The following is a 12,478-nucleotide window of genomic DNA, read 5'->3' on the forward strand; positions in this document are numbered from 1 at the left end:
GGATGGAGGTTTTTGTTTGTTTCAGTATCGTGAATTCACTGAGTGACCTTGTTATCTTCATGTTCGCTTATCAGGGTTTGAATTAGTCGTGCGATACAGTTAGAATGAAGCAGATACTACAGTGTAAACACACTCGTCACTAATGGTGGGAAATCTTCCTCCATTTATGCCGAGCTTTTGAAATCTCTAAAAAGCTGAAGTCTCTCTGAAGATAGAACCAAAGTAATGATATGACTGAGCTCCCTCCCTGAAACCATTTCGCTCTCCTTCTCTTTCAGCCGCTCACAGACACTCAACCAGCAGATTATAAACTATCAGACATTTCCATTAAATGAAACATTATTATCTCTTCAGTCCCACAGTTTTTAATGGAAAACATCCCATTAACTTCTCTTCAACTCTTTGATCACGTTGTCATGTTCAGAGCATTCCAGGGCATTTTTTTATCTTTATACTTGTTTTTAGATGCCTCCATTTCCCAAAACCTGCAGAGTATGCTCTGCTACAGTAAGCCTTTTCCTACATTTACCAGAATGCATTTTGTTTTCCACTGCCCCTCTCTTTCCTCTGCATGGGAGCATGGGAGCTCTCAGGTGTTGCATCTTGCACGACGCTTTAATTTCTCAGGGCGTACACACAACTGATGCGGGAAATATGAAGCAGATATCTTCTGACCCTTGGAGCTTGGTCTACGTTTTTCTGTCTGAACTCATTAGAGCCCGAGAGAAAAGTAACCGAACCCGAAAACCAACAGCCAGATACAACTTTTCAGGTAGTTTCAAACATTACATCATCCTCTCCTTCCTCTCCTTCTTCTTCTTCTATTGTTTAACGCGGTCTCTACTTCCTGTGATTGGTCCAAAAACCTTATTATTCAGATAAACAAGAACTAACAACTTTTTACTTAACGTGTAAGACTTGTGATGTGATGTTCTTCTTCTCTTGTTCTTCACACAGTCAGAGGTCAGAGGTCACACGGTGGATAAAAGTGATGGTTTTCTCAAAATCAAGAGAAATCTCGATGTGGAAACTGAACAAATAGTCGCTGCCTGTGAGCTGCTTCAGTTTATTTGTGTTTTCATAATATTTGTCAGTTTCGCCTCATGTTGCCTAGCAACAAAATATCCAGGAAGTATTGGAGGAATCACTGCAGCTTAAAAAAGATCAAACCCATCACAGTGTCATGACTCTTTCAGACGGACGGTTTCGCTCGGAGCCATAAAATCATCAGGTCTCTGAGAAGGTTCATGTTAAATGATGAATCATGTCTTTAATCTTTCTTAATCTTTTTCCGATAGTCAGAAAAACTCAACAAATATAATGGAATGACCATAATAAGAGTCGAGCTGAAGCACTTACAATCATGAAGATAAACACATAACGTGGACAAGCACTGGAAATCACTGACGCCCGTCTGACACTTAAAGAGTCGCTGATGCAAAGTTACACTGGGACCACATTTGGTCAAAAGTTTTCAGCTTCAACGTGGAACATGGAAAATTATTCTTCACTTCACAGCTTTGAATATGATAATAGGTCATATTTAAACTTGAAAAGTAGATTATCTTAACAAAAATAGATGAAGGGACAAAAGTGCAAACGTTCAAATGTCTTTTAACATTAAAAGCATTTATTTACATTTATATTTAGTTGATCATCAGCTTAAAGACTTTAAGTCCTCAAAACAACAAATGGCAACAAGTGTCAGAGCACTGCTTGTTTGGAGTTCTGTCTCATTTTGGATTTTCTGGAGCATTTTGCTTATTTCACAAAATAATTGTACACCAGCAGTTTAACTCACTGCTGAGAGTCATTACAAATAGTGGAAGAATTTATCCATCCTTCCATCCATCTGTCCGTCCATCCTTCCATCCATCCGTCCATCCGTTAGTTTATGACCATTACTGATCGATATGCTTTGGGAGCCGTCATCTCGTCCATCTTAACTTTCATCCATTGCTGATCCAGAACACATCAGTAAAATGTGTTTTTCAATATCTTTGAACTTTATTATTTCCTGTTTTATTTTGAAACCACTTACCTTGTTTGTGTTACTTCCTGTCCTCTCTGCATGGTTCCTGTGATGACTGTCACATCTTGATGTGTTTCACCTGCGTCCAATCAGCTTCCTTCATGTGTATTAGTCTCTGTGCTCCACAGTTCACAAGGAATATTCACCTTCTCGTCCCATCTTCTAAAATGATTTATTTTGTTGCCTAAATTTTGATTTTTGGAGCCTGAATCACTTTTTGCTTCCCAACCTTCAAACACAGAACGTAAGCATTTATTTCTGATTAAATATTCTGTCCTGATTAACCTGCCTATGCTCACACATCTGCATTTTGGGTCCAGTTAACTCTTTAACACATCAAGAATAATTCGTTTTCCTCCAAAATATATCATCTTTCCACAAAATATCGACCTTGTGTTGTGTTGTGCATTGTTTATTTAACCTAAAACACCAGCTTTGCTCAAAGTGCTTTGTTGCCTAAACCACTGCAGGACGACCACCGTACGATCACTGTGCCAAACCATGAGGAGGTAAATGTGTCCAGCAGCAGAGGAGCGAGAAAGAGGAGAAAAGCCAGACCCTCGATTTAAAAAAGCAAAAAGACAAACATCAAGTTTAGAAGGGGACAAAAATAAGAGTCGTTGCTGAAATCGGATCCTGGAATAAAACAAACCCAACATCCTCATCCATCTTCCCACAGAGGGAAGGTGAAAGGCCTGGTTCATGACTCAGTTATTCCTGATATCAGCCGGGAGAAACTCGGAAATAGAAATGATCTGATTTCAATGACTTTCATAATTCGACTAAAATGTGAGAAACCAACTTTTCTCAGGTGAAGTTTTTGAGATCTCAATCACCAGAGAGGTTTTTGATTTGTAATGTTACTCATACTCAACATGGAGATGATTGTTAAAATAACAAGGAGGTACTAATCCTAAAATAAACAAAGATGAGGATTAGCTCCAGAAACCGCAACATACTGATCCAAAGTCTGGATATTCATAGTCTGTGTTCTAAAAATTACATTTCTATAAGACTAATCTTTTGTAGGAAACATAATCTCAGGCTGGATTATGTTCTGTTGTGTATTTTTAGTTTTGAATGAATGACCAAATGAAACCGCACGTCCAGCGTCACAGTCTCCAGGAGGCGGTGGAGCGGCTGCTGGCTGCGCTAAACACACAACTGTCACACGTCATTTCTCTGTATTAAACCAGAGCAGGATCTTTAACAAAGAGCCGAGTGAGTCTGAGCAGAAACATAAATAAGTGTGATCATGACGGACGAACTACGAGATGATGTTGTGCTGCCACATCGAATCGAAAACAAATATTAAAATTCACACTTTATACAGTGAGCTCAGGATCCTTAAACCCAAAAGTTCCCAACTGGAAGAATCCAACCGACTCCAGCGACTTTAAAACAACTCATATAATGTATTTTACCAGTTTTATACTAAACAGGTATGGAAGTGAGAACTAGTGATTTGTCTAGGAGAAACTAATATTCTTTAAAAACATGGGATCGGATCAGTGACATACTCGTCAGTGTCCAACTCTGCGTCTTCAGCAGACTCTGAGGCAAGTTTGATGCTGATGTCTGAAACATCTAATAAATGCAACAGGACCAGACTCAGAACTCTGCTCCTCTGGTTTGGTTGAGAGATGATGAATGGCAGAGAAATGAGGCGTAGGGGGAGAGGTGAACAGAAAACAGCTGTGGCTCAGGAGGTAGAGCGGGTTGTCCACGAACTAGCAGTTAGATACCAGTCTTCCCCATTCCACTTGTCCTTGGCCAAGATTCTGTACCCAAAATGCCTCGTACCAGCAGTTTGAGTCACGTGTGACAAAGCATACATTGATGCAGTGTATGAATGTGTGAATGTGTGAAAACTGTACTTATGAAGCTCTCAAAAAACATTTGAAACCATTTTCAAAGTGGAGCGGAGGAGAGATTTGTGTTCGGTATCAGTCAAAGTTCTTAAAAACGAATTCAAACGATGCAGTAAGTAGATTCTGAGCAGAAACACCAGCTCCGTGTTTCTCAGCTCCGAGCTCCAGACTCACGTTCCCATGAGAATGATCTGTGGTCGGGGGCAGAAGCCGTTCACTGAGTAACCTCTCTGCTTTCCCCCAGAGGAACCGTTGGCCAACGTTATAAGAGAGTGACTCGGCCTCGCTGAAACTTAGACGAATGCTGCAACAACAGTTGACTTGAGGTCAGGCTGTGCTGAAAAAATAGACCATTAGAGCAAAATGAACGAGTGTGCGGTTGTGAGATGAAGATTTGTGTCGTCTTTGATCAGCAGAGGACGATGTTTGCGCAGCAGGAACCTCGCTCCGTTTTATCACTTTTATCTTCACATCTGTGAGTGTGTCTCTTATCTCCCGGTAAAACTATTTAATCTGCATCGTATTTTGCATCAATCAGCTTCTGCAGAACGCTTTATCGCTGTGCAAATAAACTCAATAATTGACATCTCACATTGTCCCACCACATGTCGAGCTTGTGTTTCATAAGCCTGGGACCGGGCCCATCTGTCTGGAACTAATCTCTGTATGTGTTTCCACGTCGAGTGCAGAGCAGCAGGACAGATGTGAGGCGGAGGGAAGGTACAGCACCTCCTGTTACAGAGAGAGGGTTTGGACAAACGGGGGGTGCGTGGTTTTACCTCAGCCCCTCCAGAGAACGCCTCAGAGAACGAGAAGCAAAAACTCTGTGGCTTTTGTTCCTCTTTTTTTTTAATTCAGGAGCGTGGTGGTTGTGTTTGAAACATTGATTTCACATACAGATTTCATAATGCTTTCACTCAAAACCCTGCACTCGCACTCAAGCACCCCCGCCTTTGTCCCGCTTGTGCTCAAATGTACGGCAGATGATGAATGTAACAGTCCAGCCCTTGTTGTAGTTATACTTTTGTGATTGGAACAAGGAGATCTGTAGTTAGTTTTCATAGTTGCTTGAGTGCAAGCTCCCAGTTTGTGCTGTTTGACCACCGGTGGTTAATTACCTCTCTTCATTGGGGGTCTTTCAGTTTGATGGGAGGACTTACTGATTCTGCATCAGGTTTCCTAAAGCTTTCCCTCAAAACCCGGCTCACACTCAAATATACTCTGCTTGCGTTCAGATTTCCTGCGCTCCAGCTTCAGCTCCTCATGCTGCACATGTGAATTCTTCTCCCTACATCACTACACCTAGCATTCAGTTGATTTTTACAGACGTTTCACGTACAGAAGCAGCTTGAGTGCGATGGGGAAGAGCTGGAGCGCAGGAATTCAAAGCACTTGCAAAGTATATTTGAGCGCGAGCGTAGGGTTTGGAGTGAAAGCTTTACAAAATCTGAATGTGAAACCAACAAGTCCTGCTCTCAAATTGAAAGCCTCTGGAAATTAGAGAGAAAAAAGCTGCAGCTTCAGTTGCTGACTCAGTGTGAATGACCATACAAGGCTCTGGTTTGTCAGGAAAGCAGATTACAGCAGCTTCAAATCGCTCTCTTTCTTTTATCGGCCCATTTCTCTCTGGCTTTCATCTGCATCTCAACATTTAAGTTTCTTTCTTTCATTTTTGTCTATTTCTCTTATCTTTCACCCCCTACATCTCTCTCTCTCTCTCTCTCTCTCTCTCTCTCTCTTTTCCTTAATCTTCTTTCTTTTACTTTTTCTGGCCACTTCTCATTCCCTCCTTCCTCCCTCCTTCCCGTCAGCCCACAAATAGAGAGGGTATACTCTAACAGACCCCCCTCAGGTCTCCTGTCCGTCCACTCCTCCCTCTCCGTCTCTCTCCCCTCCCTCACTCACTCACCCATTCCTCCTTTTCTCAGCCAGCCCCAGATAAAAAAGGGGAAGAAGTATTTCTCTTCTGCCACTTCTGAAGCTGGAGCCACCAGAAAAGGATGGGAAGGAAAAAAGACTGTGTTCTATCTCTCCTCTTTGTTCTTTCATTCTTGGACATTTGAGGACTGAGAGGTGCCTTTTAGTCATCTTTCATTCAATGTGCAACTTTAAATCTCTTTCACATGTTTCACTTTGCCTCCTAAACATCTGTTTTACTCTAAAATTAAGTTTGGACATCTTCATATCACCCAACCCTTCTTTCTTTATCATTTTGGATTTCTCTTCTTAGATTTTTCCTGAGCGTTTCTTGAGCAGCACCTGCTACATTGTGGACAGGAGTGAGTTTCTGGAAAACCATGTGGGTCGAGCCAATGGACCCGTCCTGAAAACTCAACAAGTTCAAGACCCAAGGACGAAAGAAGGTAAAGAGAGAACAGAGGAGATGGATCCAACTATTCATCACAAGTGAGAAGGCAATAGGAGAAAATTCGATTTGAACAGGTGTCGCTTTGTGTTTCTGTCCTCAAGAAAAGTCTTCTAACATTAAAGAGAAGCAGAAGAGACCTCAAACCTCATAGACTGAGTGGTAGGTGCAGATACTTGTTCAAGGTGCAGATACTTGTTCAAGGTGCAGATACTTGTGCATGCATCCTGCAGACAGATGTTGTCGTAAGGTGAAACTGGGGTCAAAGCGTGAACGAGCTCCACTTGACTCTCTTCACACTGAGAGAAAACACTTTTATCTATATAGAAAGAGCGTCATGCGTGGCCTCCATCTCAGCCGGGGGTTGCTGGTCCTTCTGCTGCTCTGCACCCTGTTGGTCGTCGCTGATGCAGCCGGTGTTGCGAGCGCAGAACGAGGAGGAGCTGGAAGAAGCCAGAGAAGAGGAGGAGGAGGAGGTGCAGAGAAGAAAAAGAGGTTCCACCGCATCCAACATGGACAGTGCAGCTACACCTTTATCCTCCCAGAGCTGGACGGATGTCAGGCTGCAGGATGGGCGTCACAGGCCGAACGGTACGGTGACTCTCGCAGGTCGAGCGTTGTGCAAAGAGACTCGCCACCTACTGACAGAGAATGGTCGGCTCAGAAGCTGCAGCACCTGGAGAGCACGATGGAGAACAACACGCAGTGGCTGCAGAAGGTAAGAGACCAACCATCTTCTTGTTTGGAGACTAAAGATCCACAAACCTCAGAATAAAGCAACACGTGTGTAGAGAAGACGAGTACGGTGACGGTTATGCAAAAGAAATAATGAACGTTCGGGACTTGGATGTTGATTCATAACCTGCAAATAGAAAGTAAATCCAACTTCTTATTTCTACTCTGAAGTGATTTGCAAGACTCTTGCAGAAGATGCTGCTCGGTGCTTTGGTTGGCACTGCATGAAAATTATACACACTGATTAAAGGCTTAAGAGAATGGCTGTGTGTGTGTGTGTGTGTGAGTGTTGTCGGTTGTTACCATGGACGCTCTTGTCCTCTCCCTCAAAAGACCTGAGAAAACAAAACGAGAAGAAAATATGTGTTGGAAACCAAAGAAAGCAGTGACTCAGGATTCTTTCAACATAAACTGCATTTGGTTCAGCAGCTGTGTGTGTGTGTGTGTGTGTGTGTGTGTGTGTGTGTGTGTGTGTGTGTGTGTGTGTAGATTTCCTCATGTGCTGTTTTGCAGGTCAGAGATCAGAGTTTGAGGTTATGACTGTGGATGAGTGGCAGCTGGTTTCAATCAGTGAACGTCCCCTCCTGTAATTCCTCCATGTGTTTCCCTGCAGCTCAGACTGTACAGAGCGTAATGAGAGCTGTTGTAAATCCTGTTATTCCTGTATAGATCCAGCACAAGTAGATTTGCAATTGAATGTCTTGTGCAGAAGAATCTTCAGGTGTTGGAATGAATTTATTATTCTGGTAAACTGACGTCTGATGAAGATCTAACTGTGAGTTTTACATCATCCCTCCCTTAGTTTGTAATTCTCTGTCTGTAATCATCACTATTGTTCTGTGAAGACTTCAGAGAGACACGTGGATCTTTACAATCCCCACAACAACTTCTGGCCAATGGTGTTTTAGACCAAACACCAAGCAACTTCTTCACTCTGCTTTAGTTTGATTCACCTGAGCTGCTTTCAGATGTGCACAGAACTCCAGATAATCTCCTGAAATTATGCGGAGGGTCTGTATGTGAGAATGTCCAAGTCAGGTGCTGTGGAGGACGTTCTCCGGAGTATCTCCTCACCAGCCCCTCAGTCAAAACTCTGGAGAATATGAGAATACAGCAGGAAAATGTCCAGAGAACAACAACTCCGGACAAAGTCATTTTAAAACATATTCAACCTGTAGATCTCGTTTCTCTGTCGTCTCAGACGTCAGTGAAGCTGAAGAGCAGATTTCTTGTGGTTTCAGTGCAGCAGGTGAAGCTGATCCATGAAATCAGATGAGTGAGAGAAAACATCTTTGAGTGTGTGTGAGGAAAGTTCATCCATCATCATTAGAATCATTTAAACGCTGCAGAAGAATGAGAGCGTGAGTGATGACTGTGTTTCAGAGCTCGTATGAATCAGGACTTACAGGAAGAATCCAGAGTTTATTTAACTTTTCTAAATGTTCGATAAATCCCCCAGAACATCCACACTTACTGTTAATTACGTTAAATGACGTTACGTGTTAAATTCCTTTCACCAAAATGCCACAAATATTTAGTTTCACTGGACAGAATTTTTAACTCTGCTTGAAAATATTAGTTCAAATAGTTGTTAGACTTGCAGCTCCATTTGAAAATTACTGACAGAAAAGATATGATAAGATAAATGATATATTCTATGTAAATGTATGAACATCAGTGAGGCTGCAAAATTAACTTTTTAAACACATCCATGTAAATTATTTCCATCTTTATTTACCACAGACTGTAACTACAGACGGACAGAAGTCAAAATATCATTATGAGTATACAAAACTGATCTGAAACATGAACACCTGGACAAACATCAGTGAATTAAGAACATCCTGAAATGACAGAAACCACGTTTATTCATCATGACTTAGATTATTTGTTTGTTTGGTTCATGTCCCATCCGCTAACACGGAGGAGTTGGTGTTTATGATCCAATGTGGCTTTAATTACCTCGTCTAACAAGATCAAACTGTGTCAAACCTGGAACGTAAAGAAATAACACAGAGTCGCTGGTCGTCTGCAAATCAAATCTGCTTATTTAACAGTTTGATTAACGCCGGCTCAGATTACGATTGATACGTTACTTTGGTTCGGATGCATTCCTGTGTAAATGGAGCGAGTAAGAATTTCATTATTTCTGCCGCCCACCAGAGTCGATCTCTCTCCTGCAGAAGCTGAACGAGGGATTGAATTTCTCACAAGAAAAGATTTGTATCAGCGGAGTGTAAATTCAGAGAGCTTCACTAGATGAACCCCTCTGGGATTTCAGCAGCATGTCTACGAACCACTTCTGTGTGTGTGTGTGTGTGTGTGTGTGTTTACCACCCACACTGTTAAACCTCAGAGGAGACGACAGAAGTCTGCGGCACCACGACGACAGAGACAGAAGTGAGAGTTGACCTTTGACCTCCAGGGTTCAGTCGCAGTCTGAGTCGATATCTAATCGCTCTTTGTCTCCGTCTCATCAGAGCTTTAATTCAATTCAGCTCAAAGATAACGACGTCTCCTCTGTCGACTTTGTCTCCGCTCGTCTCTTCCTCCTCTTCACCTCCTCCTCTCGCCTCAATCTCTCCTCAAACTGTAGCAGCAGAGACTTTTCTCGTGTTTTCAGTGTTAAACTTATTTAATTCTTTTTAATTCTGATATGACATTTTGTCATAATGAGATTAAGTTGTAAAAGTTTCTGCATCATCTGATCTTGAGTCGACAAAAAGTCCCTGAAACAAACATGAAGTTATTTCCCAGACATGAAGTCTCTTTGCACGTTGTGAGGTTTCATCATCGGAACAAATTCACACCCCCGAAAAACTGAGAAAAGCAGAACAACATTTTCTTCTCTGTCGTGACACATGAGCTGAATGTAAACCCATTGATCTGGACTGGAGGCCCAATAAAATCCAGGAGAACATTAAAGAATGTTCTAGTTGATTCCTTCGTGCTGAACAGCAGCGGCATAATAAACGTTTGGTTCTCAGTTGACATTTGACATCAAACTGTGACTTTTATTTTACAATCCAGAACAAACCTTGAATTAAAACCTGCATCCTGCATCGTCTCCTTCTTTTAAATCCACTTTTCTCCTTCTGGTACCGACAGATTTGTCTAAGCGTGTCTCTCGCTCTGCAGAAGGTTATCGTCTAAACGACCTCTGACCACATCAAAGCGTCGTATCGCAGCAGCAGCAGCGGTGGATGATGACCACAGAGGTTTTCCTGTCTCTGAGTCTCAGTCTCTCAGGCACCGCTCCATTTGAAGTCAGTCATTTGGCAGAAAACTAAACAAGCCTCCTGTTAACTACCTCACTTACTGCTGTTTACTCTGAAAAACCACCAAACCCCTGCAGACGCCACGCTGCCACTGAAACTGAACACTTCTATATTTGTCAGGGACAGTGCAGTTTAACAACATTTCTGAAAATATGCCGTAGAGGCTAATTTTCATCGATTGTCCCTGAACAGGCAATAAAAGAATTGAAAATACAGACGTATATAAAAGTTGTGAAAACGATTTATAGACACAAATTGGGTCTGTCTACATAAAAGCAAATGTAGCAGCTGTTCAAATACACAAAAGTCACAATATGAAAGTCACTATATATATATATATATATATATGATATGTAAGAAAACAGATAACACAAATTTAAACATATTAGAGTTCCCAGTTTTGATATATAATAAATCAGGAGTTAGTCTCAGCTGTCAATCATGACGTCTCAGCCTGTTTTTATATCATAAACTAATTAAAACCAGAAACACTTGAACAAATCAGAGTGATAAGAAATAACAGAAACCATCTTTGACAAACATTTATACATACTTCATTTTGTTTCATTTTGGTCCATGTCCTATCTGCTAACATGGAGGAGGCGGAGTTTATGACCAATAGCCAGTCACCAGGGGGCGATCAAGGTGTTTCAGCTTCATTTTTAGAAGCCGTCATGTCGTTGATCTTTCTTTAGAGTCTTTGGTTTAATTAAAAAACAAGAACTCGTCGCTGCTTTTAGAAAACAACCACATCAGAAAACACAACACACACTTGATGCTTGGCGCTCCGTCCTTTGTGCTGCAGTTTGAATCCGCGACGGACTTCGAGCTTTCAGACCTGATTTGTGACTTCCTGAGCTCGGAGGGAAAACATTTGCCACCAGCGAGAGAAACACAAATATTGAGAAGAATTTGAGCAAATAGAGAGAATCTGAGTTGAGGAGGTGAAGGAATGAAATCCTCGGCTGTAGAGTTCAGACACAACACAGCTGTGGTCCTGAAAAAATCTCTTCTCTGCTTCTTCTGCTGAAGTTACGTCCAGAAAAGTCTGTTCACACGATTCTGAGCTGAAACTACATTAATCCATTCACTGATATACTGAAAATAAATCATCGTAAAAATAAATCGATTCATCGCTGACAAACTTCTGCCGAGTTGATTTGGTGGAATCGAGGACGAGGAAAAGAAAGAGTGAAAGTCTCTTGATATAAAACACAAGTCTGGACTTGTTCCTGAAATGTTCTGGAGGATCTGTATGTGAGTCAGTCGCTCTCCTGCTGCTTCTTCACGCGAGAAACACAAACTACACAAAATGTCCATTCACTGCTTCGTCTGAAAACATCGAGAAGCGGTTCTGCTGTATTTGTCAGTTTCAAACATGTGGATTGTTCCAGATCAGAACAGAAAGAGGTTCCTGATGTGAGTAATAACAAACTGTATTTGTCTGTAGAAACACCTGGTCTGTGAGCTGCTGCTCCATCATCCTCCACCGCTGCCACCTGACAGCGCTAATAACACGCTAATGACGGCCATTACCTGCTGTCGGCCTCCGGAGGTCCAAACACTCTGCAGCGCTCGGTCAGCGACTGGGTTTGCCTCATCAGAGCTTTGATCATTTCAATCTACTGGGACTCTTCTCTTTGTGTTTCAGGATAATGACAGAACAGAATTTGTTTTCAAACATGAACATATCCGCAAAATAGCATCTGGACATTTTCAGACTCAACGACGGAACATTCCGATGTTTGTGTTCTCACATTCAGCCGCTCCAGATCATTTCAGGAGAAGATCCGGACTTCAGCGTCCGTCTGAAAGCAGCTTTCGTGAGCGGTTTATAGGTTTCGGTTCCTGGGATTCTCTGTGAGTTTATCCCTCCTGTGGGGAAATGTTGGGAGAGATTAGTGAGGCAGTGATGGGAACAGTTTTACCACAGCTCGCTGTTTTATTGTGCTTCATGGGGAACTGCAGTGGGGAGGTCGTGGTGAGTTGGGGTGTTTTAAACCGCCTCATAAAGACTGCTGTGTGTGTGTGTGTGTGTGTGTGTGTTGAGGAGCTGCTGGTTTATGAGCCGATGATGCAACAACCCGAGTCTCACAGTCACGTGTTCCTGCTGTTTATCTGCAAAACTGATAAATGTAAAAACAAAACACAGCCCATCCAACCATCGTTTTCAAACCAGACACATTCTGTTCGTCTT

At 42.1% G+C, this 12,478-nt stretch overlaps 1 protein-coding gene across 4 annotated transcripts in view; it reads left to right on the top strand.

The window, feature by feature from the left end:
• The first annotated feature begins 2,144 nt into the window (after positions 1 to 2,144).
• The window catches only part of angpt4 (angiopoietin 4), a 35,787-nt gene continuing 25,453 nt past the window's right edge, over positions 2,145 to 12,478 (top strand). Inside the window, exons 1-3 of one of the 4 annotated variants that reach the window (XM_069531819.1) lie at positions 5,826 to 5,976; positions 6,134 to 6,266; positions 6,596 to 6,986. In XM_069531819.1, coding sequence (XP_069387920.1) covers positions 6,606 to 6,986 — 381 coding nt within the window. In that variant the 5' untranslated portion in view covers positions 5,826 to 5,976; positions 6,134 to 6,266; positions 6,596 to 6,605. Of the gene's footprint in view, positions 2,277 to 5,825; positions 6,987 to 12,478 lie in introns of those variants that run through there. The other 3 variants (XM_069531817.1, XM_020096514.2, XM_069531809.1) reach the window with 3 other exon arrangements.

The sequence above is a fragment of the Paralichthys olivaceus genome, chromosome 2 (assembly GCF_024713975.1).
Source record: "Paralichthys olivaceus isolate ysfri-2021 chromosome 2, ASM2471397v2, whole genome shotgun sequence".
NCBI classification, from domain to species: Eukaryota; Metazoa; Chordata; class Actinopteri; order Pleuronectiformes; family Paralichthyidae; genus Paralichthys; species Paralichthys olivaceus.